Below are 22,933 nucleotides of genomic sequence, written 5' to 3' on the forward strand. Positions count from 1 at the left end.
ACCGTTGAGGGAAGGCGCCTGCGCGTCAAGCTACGCGGAGCGCATGCTGGGAGGGGCAGGTTTTCAGGTCGCTCTCGCTGGCCCTCAGACGTTACGTAATGTATACGTTTCTTTGTTTTCTCTCATATTTCTTTTTGTTTTTTGCTTTTTAATCTCTTTTTCTATCAACTCTAGACTACTTTTAAGTTTCTAAAGGTTTTAAGGGTGGAACGTACAGGGAGAAATGTTATTTTTATTTCTTATTTTTCACGGGAGGCTCTTCAGACGAAGTTCTCTCTGGCGTCTAGTCCAGGCTCTGTCAGGATCGCTTCAAATGTGCCGTCTTCCAGTTGAATTTTCTGATTTAAGAAAAGTGAAACTGGGCACCAAGAAAAAAAAAAAAAAAAAAAAAGGAAACTTACGTGAAAAGATCAGTTATAATTGGGACATCAGAATCGGCCAAAATCTGGGATATTTTCTGTTCCCGTTTTTGGTGGTCCCACAGAGCAGGATAATGTGTTATTGTATCTGGAGCCTGCTAAAGTTCAGTGCAGGAGCGTTACCTCGTTCAGTCATTTTGAAACAGCAAATTTATAACAAAAATTTTAAGATCATTTTTAAGAATTTGGCATGGGCAGTTTTCATTACCTAATAGCTACCTAACTGTAGCAATGTAGTCAGTGCTTGAATACTGTAATTTATTAATTAATATGAAATTACTCACATAAAATTTATTTTTATTTATTTATGTGAAGTTCTTTTGATCTTACATGTAGTAAACTAGAATATTAGGGTTGAAAATAAGATCTGAAGTTAAAGCTCATATTTGTGTCACAAGGTTGAATTAAAGAAAAGACTTTATCGGAAGATGGCCACTGCACAATTGCAGAGAACTTCCATGGTATGATTTCTTATTCTTTTAATATGTTGGGTTTTTTAAAAAGATTTTATTTATTTTTTTTTTTTCAAATTTTTATTTATTTATGATAGTCACAGAGAGAGAGAGAGGAGGCAGAGACACAGGCAGAGGGAGAAGCAGGCTCCATGCACCGGGAACCCGACATGGGATTCGATCCCGGATATCCGGGATCGCGCCCTGGGCCAAAGGCAGGCGCCAAACCGCTGCGCCACCCAGGGATCCCAAGATTTTATTTATTAATGAGAGGCACAGAGAGAGAGAAAGAGAGGGAGAGACATAGGCAGAGGGAGGAGAAGCAGGCTCCATGAAGGGAGCCTGATGTGGGACTCCATCCGGAACTCTGGGATCATGCCCTGAGCTGAAGGCAGATGTTCAACCACTGAGCCACCCCATATTTTTAATATGTAATTTTATTGTTTCTGAAGTCTCAACTTTTTATGTTCTAAAGCTAGAGTCAGCTGTTTGAGGATTTAATGAGATCAGGAAACTCCGTATTTTAAGAAAGGAAGATATTTACTAAACTACTTATAGAGTCAGGGGAGAATTGTATTAAATATTTAATGATTCACATTAAATAACTGGTTCATATTCAATTTACATTAGGTGTTAATGAATGCTTTTCTGGTGCTTTGATGAGATTATCATTTACAGCAGTCCATTCCTAGGAAATGAATGTCCATGCCTCACAAATATAAAATCCTCATTTTTGCATAGATATAGATACCTGGGTCAAACCTAGTCAGTAACTAATGAGAAAAGCAGTGTTAGCTATCATGTATTATGCACTCACAGATAGTCAACCTGCAGGAGGATTTTTAACACAATTTTTTTTTCTTTTAAGATTTTACACATTCACTCATGAGAGACCCAGAGAGAGAGAGAGGCAGAGACACAACAGAGGGAGAAGCAGGCTCCATGCAGGGAGCCTGATGTGGGATTCGATCCTGGGAATCCAGGATCATGCCCTGGGCCAAAAGCAGGCGCTAAACCGCTGAGCAACCCAGGGATCCCCTAACACAATTCTTAAGTACTTTTTGCATTTTACCTTTAGGCTGCAACCCTGGAATTACCCTGACTTTCTGGGGATTACTAACCACGATGGTTAGGAATTTTTCTTTTTTTTTTTTTATGGTTAGGAATTCTTTGGGAAAGTATCATGCTTATGCAAAATTAGATCTATTTGAAGTTCAAGAAAGTGTTATTTTTAACAAATCTAAATAATAACATTTTAATTTTCCTTGAATTTAGAGTGCTTTGGTGTTTCCCAATAAGATATCAACAGAGCAGCAGTCTTTGGTGTTGGTGAAGAGGCTCCTAGCAGTTTCAGTATCCTGCATCACATATTTGAGAGGAATATTTCCAGAATGTGCTTATGGAACAAGATATCTAGATGGTAACACAATGTTTATGTTTTGTTTCTTTTGATTTTTTAAAAATATTTTATATATTTAATCATGAAAGACACAGAGAGAGAGAGAGGCAGAGACACAGACCAAGGGAGAAGCAGGCTCCCTGCAAGGAGCCCGACATGGGATTTGATCCCGGATCCCAGGATCATGTGATGGGCCAAAGGCAGACACTCAACCGCTGGCCCATCGATTTTTTAAATTTACTGTTTATTTTAAAACTTTCTTTAGAGGAAAAAAAAAAACTTTCTTTAGAGGTGCCTGGGTGGCTCAGTTGGTTAAATGTCTGACTATTGATTTCAGCTCAGGTCTCAATGTCAGGGTTGTGAATTCAAGCTCCATGTGGGTTCTGTGCTAGGTTGAAGCCTATTTAAAAACCAAAAAAAATTTTTTTTAATTAAAAAAAATGAAAAAATAGAAATAAAAGTAAATAAATAATTAATTTAAAAAAACACTTTCTTTAAGCATTCTTTTTTAAAGATTTTATTTATTTATTCATGGAAGACATGAGAGGCAGAGGGAGAAGCAGGCTCCCTGCAAGGAGCCTGGCGTGGGACTGGATCCCGGGTCTCCAGGATCACACCCTGGGCTGAAGGCATCCATCACTAAACCACTGAATCATCCAGGCTGCCCATCTTTAAACATATTTTTATTTGGGCTAACTTTAAAACTGATTTTTTTTCTTGGAGATTTTTTAAAATAATAACTATTGAGATATAATACACTTGACAATTCATACATTTAAAGTGCACAGTTGAATGATTTTTAGTGTGTTCAAATTGGTGTACAGCTATTCCCACAGTCAATTTTAGAACATTTCATCACCATAAGCAAACTCCACACCCACTAAGTCACTCTCCATTTCCCCACCTCCCCAGTCCTAGGCATCCACCAATCTGTTCTCTGTCTTTGTGGATTTGCCTATTCTGGACGTTTTATGTAAGTGAAATCATGCAATATGTGGTCCTTTGTGACCAGCTTCTCTCATTTAAAATGTTTTTCAGATTTATCCATATGGTAACATGAGTTAGTACTTCATTCTCTTTTATTGCTGAATAACATTCCTTTATATAGATTACCACTTTAATCTATCCGTCAGTTGATTTGTTTCAGTTGTTTCTACTTTTTGGCTATTACGTATTTTTTTCTTTTTTTTTTAAGATTTTATTTATTCATTCATGAGAGACACAGAGGCAGAAACATAGGCAGAGGGAGAAGCAGGCACCCTGCGGGGAGCCCAATGTGTGACTCGATCCCAGGACCCTGGGATCACAACCTGAGCCAAAGGCAAATGCTCAATCATTGAGCCACCCAGGTGCCCCCTGTTACATATGTTTTTCTTAATTTTTTTTTTTATTTGAGAGAAAGCACCCATGAGTAGGGGGTAGGGGCAGAGGGAGAGGGAGAGAATCTTAGGCAGACTCTGTGCTGAGCGTGGAGTTCAGTAGGGCTGTCTCACAACCCTGAGATCATGATCTGATCCAAAATCAAGAGTTGGATAGCTGAACCCACTGAGCCACCCAGGTGCCCCATATTTTCTTTGGCTGTTATAAATAATGCCGCATTCATGTACAAATTTTTGTGTGGACTAAAAGGTTTTTTAAAGTGTAATCAAGGGGCACCTTGGTTTCAGTTCATGTCTGATCTCAGGGTCATGAGACTGAGCTCAGAGTGGGGGCTCCATGATCAGAGTTGGCTTGAGTCTCTCTCTCCCTCTCCCAGTGCTCCTCCCCACAGTGTTCTCTGTCTCTTACAGAGATAAATAAACCTTTTTTTAAAGTATATTTAAGGGATGCCTGGGTGGCTCAGTGGTTGGGCATCTGCCTTTGGCTCAGGGTGTGATCCCAGTCCGGGGGTCAAATCCCACATCGGGCTCCCCGTGAGGAGTGCTTCTCCCTCTGTCTGTGTCTCTGCCTCTCTCTGTATCTCTCATGAATAAATAAATAAATAATATTTTTTAAAAATAATAAATATATAAATAAAGTATATTTAATACCTTTGGAAGCATTTGATCATAAAATTTTCCCTCAACTTCTCAAGTATATTTTGCCTGACATTACTCTTTTTTTTTTTATTTTTATTTATTTTTCTTTATTTTTTTCGCCTGACATTACTCTTAAAATGACAAACTAGGTAAAAACATTCTGGTGTGTTTTTTTTTGTTTGTTTTTTGTTTTTTAAGATTTTCTTTGTTTATTCATGAGAGACACAGAGAGAGAGGCAGAGACATAGGCAGAGGGAGAAGCAGGCTCCATGCAGAGAGCCCGATGTTGGACTCGATCCCGGGACTCTGGGATCATGCCCTGAGCCAAAGGCAAATGCTCAACCACTGAGCCTCCCAGGCATCCCAGCATTCTGTTGTTTATAGCTTTATATAGTGGTAGTATATGTTCTTGTGCTATTTTAAGGAAGTAAAAATAATACAGCCTATTTATACTACAGTAATAATTCATTACCCAGCATGTAGTATGTACCTAATTTTGTGCACTAACTATATGCTGGGCAATATGTTAAGCACTATGTTATGTATTATATCTTGTTAATTCATGTCACAGGCTTGTGAGTTAGATATTATCCCTATTTTTCAGATAAGGAATCTGAGACAGAAATCTCAGTCCTTTCCATTGTATTATTGTTGCTTTCTTGCAGGTTTCTATCTCTGATAGCGAGTTCTCTTTTTGGCCTCTTACAAGTGTTTAATTGGAATAAGGGCTCATGCAATATTCTGAGACTCATGGATGATGATGGTGTAAAAGCATTATATCTAACTTTAAGTATTCTGTAACTTTTCAAAATTAAAATTTGTACCCATCAACATGTGTTTTAATCATTATGATGCCATTTTATAATAAGAATTAAAAGATTATTTGTTTTTATAAAATCTTTCTTCTTTTAAATTATAGTAATATGGGATCTCTGGGTGGCTCAGTGGTTTGGTGCCTGCCTTTGGCCCAGGGTGTGATCCTGGGGTCCTGGGATCGAGTCCCACATCAGGATCCAAAACACGGAGTCTGTTTTTCCCTTTGCCTGTGTCTCTGCCTCTCTCTCTCTGTCTCTCTCAGGAATAAATAAAATCTTTAATAAATAAATAAATAAATAAATTATAGTAATACTTATCATCTGGAAGTTCATTGCCATTTAATAATATATCTCTAATACAGAGCTGAAGAAAATAATCTTCACTTAAATTTTTAGTTGTCTACTTATCTTAAGCAACTCTATATTGATATCATTTTGGTGTTTAGATCTTTGTGTCAAAATTCTGAGAGAAGATAAAAACTGTCCAGGATCTACACAGTTAGTGAAATGGTAAGTAAAAGAATACCTAGTGATATAAAATTATCTTTTTCTTAAATCACATTTTTTTTGTACCTTGGATACCTTTCATTGCATAACCCAATTTTAGTAATTGCCCCTTTAACACTAGATACTATTTTTGCAGGTCTTTGGATTTTTTTTTTTTTTGATTTTTGCATTAGTAATTTCCTTTATGTTCTATATGAACAGAATTCATTTTCCTAATAATGTTCCCCATGAGTAGCTGTCAGATATTTTACCTTCTATCCCCAGCTATCCTCCATCAACATTTTATATTTCTGCTATTATTTGTTTTGTTTTATTATTTTAAGCTGATTGATAAGAAGGGAGCTTTGGGGATCCTGGCTTGCTCAATCAGTAACACATGTGACTCTTGATCTCAGAGTTATAAGTTTGAGCCCCACATTGGGTGTAGAGATTACTTAAAAAAAATCTTTAAAACAAGGAATTTTAATAGATAATTCTATATTATTTGGTATTGAGATAATACAGAGACTATTTAAAATAATTCTCTCCTGGAAATGCATTCAGTCTAAAAATGAATCCTTCATTATTTTTTAGGATGCTAGGATGCTATGATGCTTTACAAAAAAAATATGTAAGTCAACATCTCCTTATCTTTTTTTCTACAGTTTGTACTCTACAAATGTAACAGCAATTCACAAAGTAAAACATTAATCTAACTTGGGCATAGGCCAGTTCAAATTACTCAAAAGTTTGAACATTTGGACATTTTAAAGACTAATATTCAACTCATTTAAAGCCAATAGAATTAATACTTAACAAATTTTGCCAAGCCAGTTTTGTTAACACTTGTCTTAGTAACACATATTAACTTACAAAAACTTAGTGAATTAATAAAAAGTCTTTATTTATTTATTTTGGTAAAGGTTTATTTATTTATTTATTCAGAGAGAGCGAGAGAGAGGCAGGCTCCATGCAGGAAGCCTGATGTGGAACTCAATCCCGGATCTCCAGGATCACACCCTGGGCTTCAGGCGGCGCTAAACCGCTGCGCCACCGGGGCTGCCCAATAAAAAGTCTTTATTTACTTATTTATTTTTTTAAAAGTCTTTAAAAATAGTTCATTTATTAGTTTCAAATGCCTTCTACAATTTTGTTTAGACTAATAATTTAATAAATTATTTATTTGTGAGAGTTCAAAAATAAACTTCCATGTGGCCTGGGTTAAATTGTTACAAATTCTGAATAAGTGAAATTTCAATTAGTAAGGGTTTATTGAAGATTATAAGCCTTTTTATTTACTTATGTTTATATCAGCGTATATAAGGAAGTCAAGCTCTAAACAAAATTGTAAAAAAGATAAAATTTTATCCTTGGTCACTAACCTCCTTTATTAAGGGCATCAAATATTTAAGACTCGTTAAATACTGAGTGCCTGCTATATACTAGACCTATATATTCTAGGTAGGAGCTGGGCGAACTAACAGTGGTCGACAAAACAGAGGAGTCTCTTCTATAGAGGGAAAGCGGTCAATAAAACAAGTAAATCGGATAATTTCCAATTGTGTTAAATGCCAATAAAATATTGAGAGAAAGTGTGTCGCAGATGGAGAGGTGGGGTAACTTTAGATAGGATAGACAGAAGAGCTTCTCTGAGTAGGTGACATTTAAGCTGAGACTTGATTGAGAAGAAACCAGCCAGGTATTGACTTTGGGAGAGAATATTCCTAGCAGAACAGCAAATACAGAAAGTTCAAGTTTATAGTTAAAGGAACAAGAAGAACGCCAGTGTAAATGTGAATGGAATGCAGTGAGCAGTGGGGGAGGGTGAGTGGCCTAGAGGAGCCTGGGGAGATAAACAGGGCATTCAGGACTCTGAATACGGTAGGGAGTCGGAATTCTATTTTAAGTGCAAATAAAAGGTAGGGAGTTGGAATTCTATTTTAAGTGCAAATAAAAGCCATTTGAAGGTTTTAAGTAGAAATATAACATCATTTGATTTATATTTTAAATTAAAAATCACTCTGGCTTTTAAAAATCACTGTAGCTTTTAAGACAATATACTGTGGAAGGAGAATAAGATTGGAATCAAGGAGAATGGTGTTTAATCTATTAATACAGTACTGGTGAAAAATCACTGAGGCTTAGACAAGGATGGCAGAGAAGGAAAGAAATGAAAAGATTCAGGGTATATTTGGCAGTAGAACTGATTGGACTTGTTGATGGGTTGGTTGTAGAGTGTAAGGAAAAGATCCAAATCAAGGATGACTCTTAGATTTTTGGCAGATTACTTGAGCGGATAATTTTCTGATTGTCTGTTCCTATGGTCTCCAAAGCCTCTTCCCTTTATTAAATGAGCAGAGTCCTGATCTCCACTTTACTCTTTTCAAAATCAGTTCTTACTTTGGTAAGGTTTAATGTGATATTTCACAGTATATATTTTCCTTGTAACTAGCAGAAATACCTATATTTGCTTAAGCCAATGACATGAATATCAAACTGTAGTTAAGTCAACTAGAAATAGATATTTGGGAGATTAAAGAAGGATCTCCAAAGTAATGCTTTATATACATATTTCCTGCAAGATTATTTCTTATTAGGAATAAATGTTGAAATAAGACAAAGAATTCTTATAATCCATCATGAAAAAATATTTTATAGAGTAAAAGTAAGATTTTTGTTCTTTGTTATATTTCAGCTAAGGATGGTTGTTCTAGCTGTAAGTATTTTTAAATTGTATGTTCTTTTTTTTTTTTTTTTTAAGCAAAACAGAAACATTGTATTTCACTCTGATAAAATTGTTTAGCCTGAAGTGAATGCACATGAAGTTAAAAAGTTAAAAACGTCTCCACATTATCAGTAAGAAATCAGAATACATTTCAACCAGTATCAGAATTTCCACCTTTGCTCTTAAATTGTATGTTCTTTTTAAAAGACTGTCAAATTTGACCTTGCTTATTTAAATAACACTAAAACCAGCAATTAGATTATGTGACTTTATTCAAACAGATTATTCAGTGGAAAAAAAGTAACAAAATATTTTGGGGGGTCATTTGTATTTTGTTTTGCTGAATCTATTTAATAGTTTAAACATCCAATTTAGTTCTCCTTGAATACTTAGCCTTATATAACTCAATTATAAATTATTTTTAAATAGGTGTACACCAATCCAGAAGACCCTCAGGTAGGTGTGCTTAAATTAGTAAGGAAACATAATATCTCTAATAACTAAAAATAACATAAAATTATAATAATATCTTATGCTTTTTTCCTTTATCTTATGCTTTTAATTGTATTCACTTTCACATGTATTTTCACATTTGAACCTCATAAAGACTTTCCTGAGGTAAGACAAGGCTTGTATTGTTACCTTTAAACAGATTAATATATTTACTACCAGAGAGATTGTGTGACTGATCCTGGACCAAAACCCATTAGAAATAACCTAAATCTCCTCACTTCTGCTTCTATATAATATTCTTACAGAATTATGAAGCCGGTTGAGTTTGACAAAAATAAAATACTTATTCTTTGAATATTCATCCCAATCCAGTCACATCTGCCTGTTTAGCTGACAATTAAAGAAGGAATTCAAGAAGTGACAGGGGAAATAAAATAACAAGAAACAAAAGGGGAAAACCTTTTGAGCACCTACTATTATTAGACTCTCTTTTTTGAGGCTTTATGTGCATTATCTCATTTATTTATCATAACCTTCATAAGGTAACTACCATTATCATCTCCACTTTATAGATAAGGAAACTAGATAGAAGGTTTCTTGCCGAAGTTCACAGTGGCAGAACCAGAATTTGGACCTAAGAAGGCTAGTCCATGATCTTAGTGCTTAACTATTCTACTACTTAACCATTATAACTATACTTACAGTTTTTCATTCAGTCATGGAGAAGCAGATTTTTTTTTAAAGAGAGCTGATCCCCATTCCTGTGTGAGCACTGAAATGTAAAGAAAGCAATAAAAAAAGCTTCAAGAGGGCTGGCAATATGTCTTCTCTTTGATACTCATGCTTGCAGTTAACACTTAAAATATGTCCATGGATGGGACGCCTAGGTGGCTCAGCAGTTAAGCCTTTGGCTCAGGTGGTGATCCTGGAGCCCCGGGATTAAGCCCTGGGATCTAGCACTCAGATCAGTCTCTGGATCGAGCCCCACATCGGGCTCCTTGCATGGAGCCTGCTTCTCCCTCTGTCTATGTCTCTGCTTCTCTCTCTCTCTCTGTGTCTTTCATGAATAAATAAAATCTTACAAATATATATATATATATATATGTCCATGGTGACAAAATATCATGGGCAAAGGCTGTGAATTAGTTGATTGTTCAGAAGCTAAGTAATTGTTTAGAAAATATTCATTTAGTTTCAGATGTTTTATATAGTTGAACATTTGTTTTTCAAAGAGCAACCTTGTTGATTCACTAATATTTTTTGATTGTTTGGTGTTCCAGGCACTTTATTAAGGGCTCTGTATAAATTATCCTATTTGTTAAATATTCACAACCACCAATAAGATAGGTACTATTTTCAGGTGGCCCAGGTGGCTCAGCGGTTTAGCCCTGAGCCTTCATCCCAGGGTGTGACCCTGGAGACCCTGGATCAAGTCCCACGTTGGGCTCCCTGCATGGAGCCTGCCTCTCCCTCTGCCTCTCTCTCTGTCTCCTCTCTGTGTATTCTCATGAATAAATAATAAAATTAAAGAAAAAAAAAGATAGGTACTATTTTCAGCCCCTTTTATTAGCTGGGGAAACTAAAATCTAGCAGGCTTAAATAACTTGCATCTGGTTACATATAGCAAGGATTTAAGCCCTGTGCTTAAGCCATTCTGCTAAAGTAAGAGATAATGCTGCCCCTCTTAACTGCTTACTAAGCAGTTCCTTCCCTCTGGTATATATGATACACATTGCAGTCAGTGGGAGGATAAATATATTTCCAAAACTGAAGCCCCAAAACTCAAACCATGGCAATTTACAATTGGGACTTGAAGGATTCAATGGACCAATAAGGATTAATATGGCAGAAAAAATTATTAAATCAACATTAGGAGGCATACAAAAGGTGTTTTTAGCTACTTGGCTGCAGGTACTGTATATCAGATACGTAACTGTAATGCTTTCTATTAAAGACAATTTCAGAATGTTACCAGTTTAAATTCAAGTACGCTAGTAATGGACCAGTCATGGACTTCATAAGGTATTGTTTTATCATTTTCTTTTTGCACTACAGATTACCACTTATTCATATTAAAACTATATTCCTAAACTTGTGGATTAATTCTGAAACTTTTTAAACATCACCATTCCTTTATCTTATGCTTGCAAACCCAGATTACATGGCTAGTTATATATTATTTTAATTGTGAAACAGAGCCAAAGAATAGGAAAGCTATTGTATGCTTGAGTGATTAGAAATGTAATTAAAGTCCATCACTCATTTCCTTTAAAGATCTTATATAAAATGCATATTAATTTAAATAAAATTATTAGTATAATATTATTAGTGATATTAAATTTTAATAATAGTGACATTAAAACTCATTTTATGGTAACTTTCAACTTAAAAACTTAATGATATAATAGGAATAAAAATCTCAAATAGTAAAATGGGTATTTATGTTATTAGAAGCCGTGAGTGTCATAAAAGAAATTAATGTGTGATTCTCTTCTAGTAAAAACCAAAGCAGTGAATCTAGTATGTCGTCTGCTGACACCAAGAAAGCAAGTATTCTCCTCATTCGCAAGATTTATATTCTAATGCAAAATCTGGGACCTTTACCTAATGATGTTTGTTTGACCATGAAACTTTTTTACTATGATGAAGGTACTTTTTGTAATACATCTATACCTATATGTTTTATTATTGAAACAATTGGTTACCATCCCAAATGATTTTAAGCACCTCAGTTGTATTTTTTGATATAAAATTTTCACTTAATGTCAGTATTTGAGAAAGACTTGAAAAAATAGACTTTCAGACATACACAAACTTTTCCAGTGATGTGAACATATCCATGTGAGGTACAACCTCACTCATAATTAAAGAAATGAAACAGGGCAGCCCGGGTGGCTCAGCGGTTTAGCGCCGCCTTCAGCCCAGGGCCTGATCCTGGAGACCCAGGATCGAGTCCCCCGTCAGGCTCCCTGCATGGGGCCTGCTTCTCCCTCTGCCTGTGTCTCATGAATAAATAAATAAATAAAATCTTAAAAAAGAAACTTTATTTTTTTATTTTTATTTATTTATGATAGTCACAGAGAGAGAGAGAGAGAGAGAGAGAGGCAGAGACACAGGCAGAGGGAGAAGCAGGCTCCATGCACCGGGAGCCCGATGTGGGATTCGATCCCAGGTCTCCGGGATCGCACCCTGGGCCAAAGGCAGGTGCCAAACCGCTGCGCCACCCAGGGATCCCAAAAAGAAACTTTAAAAAAAAAAAAAGAAAGAAAGAAAGAAAGAAATGAAACAGTTGAGATGCTACTTTTCACTTACCAGAGCAGTAAAACTTGCAAACCAATTATTGGCAAGGGTGTGGGGTAAAGCAGGCACTTTTATAAATCTTGAGGGAATGTATATAAGCGCAACATTTTTAGAGAACAGTTTATCAGTAAAATTTTAAATGCACGTTCTCGTTAATCCAGAAATTTTATAGCTAAAAAAGTATCTTGGGAGTATACTTAACACAAACACGGAAGGTTATAGGTTTATAAGGAAACTATGCAAGCTGTTAAAAAGGATGTACTGATAATTTATCCAAGGAATATTAAAAATAAATTTTAAAAAATGTTAAAAACAACCAAGTAGGTAGGGCATCTGGGTGGCTCAGTTGGTTAAGCCTTCAACTCTTGATTTTGGCTCAAGAGTCATGATCTCAGGGTCCTGAGATGGAGCCCCACTTTGGGCTCCACACTCAGCACCAACCTGCTTGTCCCTCTCCCTCTGCTCCCTGCTCCCAGCATGCATGCAGGCACATGTTCGCTCTCTCAAATAAATAAAATAAATACGTAAAATCTTTTTTTTTTAAATCAGCTAGGTATAAAACAGTATCATCTTATTTGTGTTTTGTAATATGAAATATATATATTTACATGTGTAATATCTTCTAGAAGAACATAAATCAATAACAACTAACATTTATTGAATACTTACAATGTTCCAGTTCTGGTCTGAGTATTTTGCAACTTTAATTTGTCTAATACCCACAATGACCCAATGGAGTAGATATTATTATAAGTACTATTATTTCTCACAGATGAGAAAACCAAATCAAGGATGATATATAATTTATTCAAGGTCCTATAGCCAGTCAAGTGAAGGAAAAAAAGGTTGCCTTTTTTTTTCTTTTTTTAATTTTGTTTATTTTTTCATGATAGTCAGACAGAGAGAGAGAGAGGCAGAGACACAGGCAGAGGGAGAAGCAGGCTCTATGCACCCGGAGCCCGATGTGGGATTCGATCCCGGGTCTCCAGGATTACGCCCTGAGCCAAAGGCAGGCGCCAAACCGCTGCGCCACCCAGGGATCCCCCTTTTTTTTTTTTTTAAGATTTTATTTATTTATTCATGAGAGACACAAGAGAGAGAGGCAGAGACACAGGCAGAGGGAGAAGCAGGCTCCATGCAGGGAGCCCATGTGGGACTCAATCCCAGGTCTCCAGGATCAGGCCCTGGGCTGAAGACGGCGCTAAGCCACTGAGCCACACGGGCTGCCCAAAGGTTGCCTTTCTATACTATTTGAAATGTCTTCAATCTGTATATATTATTATTATTATATTACTATGTTCTCTTCAATTTCATTCCTCAGTGTTTATGTACAGTTTTATACTTATTTTTTCCAGTTACACCCCCAGATTACCAGCCTCCAGGTTTTAAGGATGGTGATTGTGAAGGAGTGATATTTGAAGGGGAGCCTATGTACTTAAATGTGGGAGAAGTCCCAACACCTTTTCACACCTTCAAAGTAAAAGTGACTACTGAGAAAGAACGAATGGAAAATATTGATTCAGCTATATTATCACCAAAACAATTAAAAACACCACTTCAAAAAATTCTCATGGACAAAGATGATGTAGCAGATGAACAGGAGCATTATATAAGTGTCAGTACATTTTAACAGTTATAAAGTATAAATAACAAATGTTTACCCAATTCTAAGGACTAATAGTTCTCATTAATATTTACATAAATACTGTATTATAATCATAAACTCAAGGTTGGTAGGGACCTTAAAGTATAGGCTTTTCATTTTAAGACTTTTTTTTTTAAAGATTTATTTATTTATGATAGACATAGAGACAGAGAGAGGCAGAGACACAGGAGGAGGGAGAAGCAGGCCCATGCCGGGAGCCTGACGTGGGACTCGATCCCAGGACTCCAGGATCGCGCCCTGGGCCAAAGGCAGACGCTAAACTGCTGAGCCACCCAGGGATCCCCCCATTTTAAGACTTTTTACGTTGGTGCAAACATTATTCTCAGAAATTTAAAAACACAACTATTTTAGGTGAAGTAGGGAATGGTCCTGGAGGCCCGGCCACTCACCACCTCAACTACCCTCATAGTGGACTCTGAGGATAAATCCTTTGGTCTGGAGCATAATTTGAAAACCATTGAACTATTCCAATCCCCCAACTAATGTTGGAATCCTTTCTACCATATGCCTACTAGGTGCTCATTTAAACCTTTACTTAAACTTCCTGGGGCCTGCAAAGCAGCCTGGAAGCTCCTGGAAGGCAGGAAAAGTGTCTTGCATCTTTGTAATCCTCCTGTGCCTAACACTTAGGTGTACCATGTGCATTTTCAGTATTGGTTGAATGGATAGACGAATAGAAATATAAAAAAGACTTGTTTTATTGCCTCACTCCCAGGAAATCTTTCACATTAACATGATTATTTTTAATCTAATCTTTGTTGTTGTCTTGTTATTTTATTCTAAATTACAACCTCAGTATTTATGTATAGAGACTGACTTCTTTTTTTTTTTTTTTTTTCAGAGACTGACTTCTGATGTAGGTTCTGCCACATCCTTACAAATAGAAAATTCAGTTTTCAACCAATTTAGTCAAAGAAATAGTATTCTCAAAACCTAAATCCCAGTGATTGATTGTAAACAAGTATGACTGGGATTTATGTAGCATTCTTTAAAATATTTAAAGCACTTTGACATATGTCACAAAGAGAAAAATAATTATAAAGTAGACGTTAAACTCGTTTCTATTTCTGCCATGTCGTGACTGAACTTACTCTTCACTAACTCCCTGAAGAGGGTTGGGGCACTTTTTATTCAGAGTGTTTGCTAACATCTTTATAAAAATTCAGAGGGATCCCTGGTTGGCCCAGCGGTTTGGCGCCTGCCTTTGGCCCAGGGCGCGATCCTGGAGACCCGGGATCGAATCCCACGTCGGGCTTCCAGTGCATGGAGCCTGCTTCTCCCTCTGCCTGTGTCTCTGCCTCTCTCTCTCTCTCTCTCTCTCTCTCTGTGACTATCATAAATAAAAAAAAAAAAAATTTTTTTAAATTTAAAAAAAATTCAGAGATAATAGAAGCATTAGTTGTGTGAACATGTCTAGTTCAGTGCCCTCAAAAAGTAAGAACTAAGGGTTCTTAGAACCATTATATATTTTTGAGAAAATTGTATATTTGTCCTTAAAGCATCCCTGCAAAGTAAAGTAGTAGTTTATACTTTGGATAAATGTGATACCTTGTCATAGTAATTATAGGACTTTATTTCTAGCAAAGTGTAAGTTAGTTGTAGCGTTATGTTTAACCTTCACATAAAACACATTTGTTCATAAATAATTCTACCCAGTTGTTTTAATTTCTTTCTGAAATGTGTCCATTTTTTTTCCCTCATGTAATTATGTTGATTACATGGATTGTAATCCTGTAATCATTACAGGATGATTTTGACGTTGAAACTAAAATGGAAGAGCAGAAAAGAAACCTTGGATCTTCTGAACTTGGAGGTAAGAAGTTAATGAAAATGTAGATTAATTCACTTCCAGTTCAGTTCTATACCATTTTAACTCTTTTTTTTTTCTTTAAACAGAACCAAGTTTAGTTTGTGAGGAAGATGAAATTATGAGGTCTAAAGAAAGTCTAGATCTTTCAATTTCTCATTCTCAGGTATAAATTTGATAATTGATCTCACTTTTAACTTTTTTTCTGAAAAAACTATTCTTATTTAGTTATTTTTCAGCTTTTCTTATTTAGTCAAGGTCTTTTAGAAAAATATTAGGTCTTAAGAATGCTTTTTAACAAAATTTGAGAAGTATATGTTGAAAAGTTTTGAGTCGATATCATTGTGGGTTTGTTTAGTAATATAAATACTGTTCATAAAATTTCAGAATTTCAGAGTTAGATAGGATCTTCAGCAATTAAACCATCACCTTTTGTATTTACAAATGGAGAATATAGGGATCCCTGGGTGGTGCAGCGGTTTGGCGCCTGCCTTTGGCCCAGGGCGCCATCCTGGAGACCCGGGATCGAATCCCACGTTGGGCTCCCGGTGCATGGAGCCTGCTTCTCCCTCTGCCTGTGTCTCTGCCTCTCTCTCTCTGTGACTATCATGAATAAATAAATAAAATCTTAAAAAAAACCAAAAAAAAAAACCAAAAAAAACAAATGGAGAATATAATATGTTTTTGTTGCCTGGAGCAGACATGATTAATTTTTTTCCCATAGATAGTAAAATCTTGATGAAACATTTAAATAAAAAGAACTTGAAAATAATGGGACTGATTATTGTCCACCTTCCTCTGTACATCCCATTTCTCCAGTGGGAATAAGCTAAAGTTCTTATCTTCTGGGGTCACCTGGGTGGTTGAGCATCTGTCTTTGGCTCAAGGAATGATCCTGGGGTCCTGGGATAGAGTCCCACATCAGGCTCCCCCTCTGCCTATGTCTTTGTCTGTCTCTGTCTCTCATGAATAAATAAAATCTTTAAAAAAAAAAGTTCTGATTTTCTGAAAGAGTGGTCTAGTGCCTGGTGATCATTTGGGAATTTTTCAGTTCAGTGAATTATCAATTGCATACAGTGTCAGTTTCACTACCTTTAGCTTTGCACTTTTTGTGACAGTAAGAACTATTCACAATTAATGGTTTTCATTAATATAACAAGATTCTAGATTTTATGTTATTGAATTTTGGAGCCTCATTATTATGTTATGGAAAGTTTTGATTATGTTATATGATTTTGTATTATTATTTTCTAGGTTGAACAGTTAGTCAGTAAAACATCTGAACTTGATGTATCTGAAAGCAAAACAAGAAGTGGAAAAATCTTTCAGAATAAAATGGTAAGTGTATCTTTAGATTTTTTTTCCATTCTAACCTTATAATTTTTTCCCACATATGAGTTTATTTCGGTTCTTAATCCTTCCTTTATTGGACCAATATTTAGTAAGCACCTGTTATGTGTCAGATACTTTACTAGGTGCTGGAGATATAACATGAGTAACACATTATTGCTGCTCTTAGCTAAAAGTTTAGTAATTGGAGGTCAACAAGCAGTGATACAGGGCTATGATAAGAGTTTGAACAGGCTACATGGAACGAAGAAAAGAATGGTTAGTTTTTTTGAAGGTACATAAAAGAGAATTCAGGAACAACTTTGAGAAATGACACTATCATCCAGACTCCCAAGGAGATTTCCTAGAATTCCAAAATAATCTCATGTTCTATCCTGTAAATAGTTTGTCTTGTTAGTAAGACATTAAAAATGAGTGTTTTGTATATATTTTGCATAAAATAAATCTCATGTTTTTAAGCAAAAGACCCACTGCTTTGTTTTAGTTTTCTACTTTTTCTAAACGGAAATTTGTATTTTATTTTAGACCTTTAAGTTACTCAAAGGTTCAGAGGTAAAGAAAAACCATTCTGTAAAATATTACATCTAAATTTAGGAAACAAATAGCATACTCTAACAGTGGCATTTCTTCCCAACTCCTCATTCAGTGACATCATGTTGGTAGCTTGAATTTGGACATGATGAGAATATTCACAGCATGGAAATCAGCAAATGCCTCAATTCAGCATTTGTTACTCCTAGAGAACTAGTTGTTAAACATTTACCAGCACACAGTTGATTATAGCGCTAATTTTAGGCGCCCCTTTTTCCACATTCTTTTTTTAAATTTTTATTATTTTTAGTAATCTCTGTCCCCAGTGTGGGGCTCAAACGCGTGACCCCAAGATCAAGAATCACATGCTCTTCCAAATGAGCCAGCCAGGCATCCCTTTTTCCACATTCTCAGTTGGAAGTTAGAACTGTCAGAAGGCAGTATTCAAACAAGTATGCTGATGAAAGCGAGATAAAAGAATTTCAAAAATTAGTACAACTAGCAGCAAAATGGTCGTCTAGGCAGCTTCTACTTAGGATGGGTATCCTTTACTAGGATATAGGGAGAAAAACAAGAATTTTTTTTTAAGATTTTATTTGTTTATTCATGATAGACATAGAAAGAGAGGCAGAGACACAGGCAGAGGGAGAAGCAGGCTCCATGCAGGGAGCCCGACGCAGGGACTCAATCCTGGGACTCTAGGATCGTGCCCTGGGCCAAAGGCAGGCGCCAAACCGTTGAGCTACCCAGGGATCCTCCTTTTTTTAAAAAAGATTTTATTCATTTATTCGAAAAGCAAGAATTTGAAAAAATTACTAGGCAAGATTTTCTTGTAATACGACATTAAGATACTTTGGGTACATAAATTCATTTCTGAAGTTGCCCGTGTTTTTGGATATGAACTCTTTGCCAAAATACTACTGATTTTGAGACTCATGACTGAATTCTTGTTAGGAAAGGGCAAGAAATGAAAATATTTAATAGTATATGTACACTAAGAAAGTTATCATTGAAAAGTACATTTTCAACATCAGAAAATGAGTATCTCCTTTTAGAGAATAGTAATACGAAAGCTAATAGTTTGTCATCATCCAATCATCACTTTAAAAACTGCATGGGGGGATCCCTGGGTGGCTCAGCGGTTTAGCACCTGCCTTTGGCCCAGGGCATGATGCTGGAGTCTGGGGATCGAGTCCCACGTCGGGCTCCTGGCATGGAGCCTGCTTCTCCCTCTGCCTGTGTCTCTGCCTCTCTATCTCTCTGTGTCTCTCATGAATAAATAAATAAAATCTTAAAAAAAAAAGAAAGAAAATCTTTAAAAAAATAAAAATAAAAGGGATCCCTGGGTGGCGCAGCGGTTTAGTGCCTGCCTTTGGCCCAGGGCGCGATCCTGGAGACCTGGGATCAAGTCCCACGTCGGACTTCCTGCATGGAGCTTGCTTCTCCCTCTGTCTGTGTCTCTGCCTCTCTCTCTCTCTGTGTGACTATCATGAATAAATAAAATCTTAAAAAAAAAGAAAATGCTATAAAAAAATAAAAATAAAAAATAAAATAAAAACTGCATAGATAGCATTATTTACAATAGCCAAAAGGTAGAAAAACCTAAATATCCATTAACAGACAAATGGAGAAACAAAATGTGATATATCCATACAATGGAATATTATTCAGCTATAAAAAGAAATGAAGTACCAATGTATGCTTCAATCTGGATGAACCTTGAAAATATGCTAAATGAAAGAAACCAATCACAAAAGTCCACATATGATATGATTCTACTCATTGAAAGTTCAGAATAGGTATTTCTATAGAGAAAAGGTCTTAGAGCTAAGTAGAAGAAGGGGAGAATAGGGAAGTGATATCTATATTCTATATTTAAAGAACCCAGGTATCCTATCTTAGTAGGAAAGTTATACAAGGTATAATTTTAAAAAGAAGAGAAGGAAGAAGGAACAAATCAACCACAGGTTTCTTTTGGAATGATAAAAGTGTCTAAAATTGACTACAATGATGGTTGCACAACTCTGTGAATATACTTAAAATTATTGAATTGTACAGTTTTAAAGAAATGAGTTGTATGGCATCTGAATTATATCTCAGAGAAGCTTTTTTAAAAACCTGCATGTAGTTGCCTATAGTTAAAAAATCAAGTGGCTATTGTTCTTTGAGAAATAACCAATTAGTAATTATTCCATCTTTGTGGAGGCTAATGGAAATCAACCAGTAAAATCTTCTAAAGAAAATCGGAAGAGAAATCAACTCGAATCTGGGAAAACAGTAAGTCTTATGATAATATATAGGTTGAATAAAATGACAAATATCAGACTATCATTATTGTAGATTAAATTTTATTTCTGTTTATTTTTAATTTATTTTTCTTAGAGAGGGAGAGTGGGGAAGAGGGACAGAAGCAAAGGGAGAGAGAGACGATCTTAAGCATGCTCCACACCCAGTCAGAGCCTGACTTGATTTCATAACCCTGAGATCATGATCTGAGTGGAAATCAAGAGTCAGATGCTTAACCAACAAAGCCACCCAGGTGCCTCTAAATTAAATTATAAATGACAAATAAGATAGAATCCCTGTATATTACTTCAGAGTACTATTATCCAAATCTTATTTGTATATAATTGATTCTAAAAAATAAGGTGATTTTAAAATAAAGATATGCTATGTTTATTAATTTTTTCCATGTAAATATTTACTGCTTTCATGAATGATTTGAAGTAGCTGGAGGAATTTATAAAATAAATAAAAATCAGTATGTCTGGAAAAATATGAATAGAATGAGAAAATGAGTATAAGAATATTTAGGCATGGGCAGCCCGGGTGGCTCAGTGGTTTAGAGCTGCCTTTGGCCCAGGGCGTGATCCTGGGGACCGGGGGTCGAGTCCCGCGTCAAGCTTCCTGCATGGAACCTGCTTCTCCCTCTGCCTGTGTCTCTGCCTCTCTCTCTCTCTCTCTCTCTCTCTGTCTCTCATGAATAAATAAATAAAATCTTTTTAGAAAAGAATATTTAGGCCATTTTATATGTAGAGCTAAAATTGGGCCACAGATTTGATCTGAGCTTCCTAGAGAACAAAAGTGAAATAAAAATAAGTTACCAAATCAACTTGTTCCCTTAAAATATAGCATCTCCTCTCAGTACCTTAGGAGAAAGAAAAATTTTCCTGACCTAAATTTTTTAACAGTTGTTTAGTATTTGGGACCTTATTTTACCAAATGAGATCATGTATTTGTCATTTCTGAGATAAATATTTATATTTTTCAACTAGAATTTTTTGGTATTATTAGACTAAAATTTAGACAACTGAATATCTAAGATTGCTTTTAAAAAAATCAAACGTTAAAAAAAAAATCAAACGTTGAAGGGGTAATCTCAAAAATATACTTAATAGTATTTTCAATTCACGTATCTTAAGAGAATGAAATAACCTGGTACTTCATTAATATAGTGTCTAACTTTTCCCAATGTATTAAGCTTTGATTTTTTTTCAAAATCATTTCATTTTTGGGATACCCGGATGGCTTAGCGGTAAGCATCTGTCTTCAGCCCAGGGTGTGATCCTGGAGATCCAGGATCGAGTCCCACATCGGGCTCCCTGCCTGGAGCCTGCTTCTCCCTCTGTCTGTGTCTCTGCCTCTCTCTCTCTGGGTCTCTCATGGATAAATAAATAAAATCTTTTAAAAAAAATATTTCATTTGTATCGTTAGTGAGTTTTTTCAGAAAAATCAAAGTTGAGTAACTCAGGGAATACTTTTAGGAATTTTCTTAATTTGTCCTCCCATACATTTAAAAGTGTGCATTGAATGCTAATATCTATCAGGCACTGCTAAGTACCAGGGATATAAGAAGAAAACAATTTAAATTTTAACATGGTGCAACGGTAGAGTGTTTCTCTATATGCAGCTCATTTTTTTTTTAAGAATTTATTTATTCATGAGACGGAGAGGCAGAGACATAGGAAGAGGGAGGAGAAGCAGGCTCCATGCAGAGATCCCAATGTGGAACTCAGTCCCAGGACTCTGGGATCATGCCTTGAGCCAAAGGCAGACACTCAACCACTGAGCCACCCAGGGATCCCTGTAGCTCATTTTTAAATCTTTTTTTCCCCTCTTACTCCTCCAAAATATTTTACTATTTTAGGACATAATGTTAGATCTATGTTTGTGACTTCTCCAACAACAATGAAGACCTTGTATACTTTACAAGTATAAAACTTTCAGCAGCCATCAAATTATATCTGTAATAAAATTTACCCTACTTTTTAAAGAACTCTTGTAGCCTATCTTAGTAGGAAATAGTTACACTGCATATAATTTTAAAAGGAAAAGGAAGGAATAAATGAACAAAAACATACCTCGGAGACATGAAAATAATCTAAAAGTAAAGACATGTAAATTGGAAAGTATCCTTAATAGTTGTTTTCTTTTGACAGGTCCTTTATCACTTTGATTCTTCTAGTCAAGAGTCAGTGCCCAAAAGAAGAAAGTTTAGTGAACCAAAGGAACATATATAAAAATTATTTTTTTCTTCTGTATGTTTTTGAAGTTCTCAACATTTAAACTAAAGGACACGGTATTACTATTTTAACGTGTATTTGACCTACCTGTGAAGATTTATATGTAGTCTTAAGCAGTTAGTACACTAAAATGAATTTTTAGCTGAGTTTTATATTGTGATTCTTAATCTTATCTGAGACAATGTAAGAGACCTTTTGAATAAAACCAAAAGTAAATGTCATAATAATTGATTTTTCTCATTATCTACTCACTATTGATCTATCTTCCATTTTGGTGGATACTTCCTTTAAATATAAACTTCTAAGGCCCTCTAGAGCCAATTTAAAAACAAATAATGTTTATTTTATCATTAAATTTTGATAGGAATTTACTTTTTACTTATGTTAAAAGTGTAACACTTAACTGTCCCTGGGTCATTAAAACAATGTTCTTCAGTACTTTGATAGAGTGTATTAACATGGTAATATATAACATACCATTAAAAACTGGTTATTTATCTTTTGTAACTTTTTTTTACTTCAAGACAAAATGACTGATTTTTAAGGTCTGGCATTTTGCAACATAAATAAAATATTGTTCAACATCTAGACTCTCATGGCTTCGAATTTTTAATTAACAGAAAATGTTTAGGTACTAATTTTGAGATCTTTTGGTAGATGATACTTTGCAAGAGTTGAGCACACTTCCCAGAACCTTTGAGCGGTAAGTGTGAAAGATATTGTGCTTTTAGTGAGAAACCTGGGACCTGGTTTCAACTTTGAACATTTCCTTTGCCTTAAAAGAGGAAGAATTAAAACTTGGTCTGTTTGCTTCTAGCAGTTTCAGCAGCCATATTATAAAACATTGATTATCCATAGGTTTGCCATTAACAAACGCTAATAAAGAAGGTTGGTGTGTATGCGATGTAGGAATATACCTATCCTGTTTAATGTAAGCCAAATAAACGTCCACAAAAGGACTCAGAACAGGTTTATCTGGAACAGAAAGT

At 35.5% G+C, this 22,933-nt stretch overlaps 1 protein-coding gene and 1 long non-coding RNA gene across 7 annotated transcripts in view; one reads left to right on the forward strand and one right to left on the reverse strand.

The window, feature by feature from the left end:
* Nucleotides 1-22,534, forward strand: HORMAD1 (HORMA domain containing 1). 4 transcript variants are annotated; one of them, XM_072769274.1, is made up of 15 exons: nucleotides 1-95; nucleotides 818-880; nucleotides 2,147-2,291; nucleotides 5,550-5,613; nucleotides 6,184-6,220; nucleotides 8,285-8,305; nucleotides 8,744-8,770; nucleotides 10,722-10,789; nucleotides 11,265-11,416; nucleotides 13,423-13,682; nucleotides 15,480-15,546; nucleotides 15,630-15,706; nucleotides 16,795-16,878; nucleotides 19,627-19,698; nucleotides 21,861-22,534. In XM_072769274.1, the coding sequence occupies exons 2-15, from the start codon at nucleotides 848-850 to the stop codon at nucleotides 21,939-21,941; spliced, it is 1,188 nt and encodes a 395-aa protein (XP_072625375.1). In that variant the 5' UTR covers nucleotides 1-95; nucleotides 818-847; the 3' UTR covers nucleotides 21,942-22,534. The 4 variants fall into 4 exon arrangements, 3 of the variants coding, with proteins under 3 accessions (XP_072625375.1, XP_072625374.1, XP_072625373.1); XR_012004039.1 differs by lacking the exon at nucleotides 19,627-19,698 and adding an exon at nucleotides 19,804-19,960 and having other exon boundaries at nucleotides 10-100; XM_072769272.1 differs by having other exon boundaries at nucleotides 11-100.
* Nucleotides 1-22,933, reverse strand: part of LOC140600947 (uncharacterized) — a 41,568-nt gene that overhangs the window by 18,117 nt on the left and 518 nt on the right. For all 3 annotated transcript variants that reach the window (XR_012004042.1, XR_012004040.1, XR_012004041.1), the window contains exon 2: nucleotides 9,470-9,539. This is a non-coding gene — a long non-coding RNA (uncharacterized lncRNA). The remainder of the gene's footprint in view (nucleotides 1-9,469; nucleotides 9,540-22,933) is intronic.

This window comes from Canis lupus, chromosome 12 (genome assembly GCF_048164855.1).
Source record: "Canis lupus baileyi chromosome 12, mCanLup2.hap1, whole genome shotgun sequence".
Classification (NCBI taxonomy): Eukaryota; Metazoa; Chordata; class Mammalia; order Carnivora; family Canidae; genus Canis; species Canis lupus.

Bases quoted from the DNA above. Each gene is read 5' to 3' on its own strand.
- HORMAD1 (XM_072769272.1), top strand. From the start codon at position 44: ATGCTGGGAGGGGCAGGTTTTCAGGTCGCTCTCGCTGGCCCTCAGACG. The intron at 881-2,146 runs GTATGATTTCTT...CCTTGAATTTAG, and splicing joins AATTGCAGAGAACTTCCATG to AGTGCTTTGGTGTTTCCCAA. The intron at 2,292-5,549 runs GTAACACAATGT...TTTGGTGTTTAG, and splicing joins TGGAACAAGATATCTAGATG to ATCTTTGTGTCAAAATTCTG.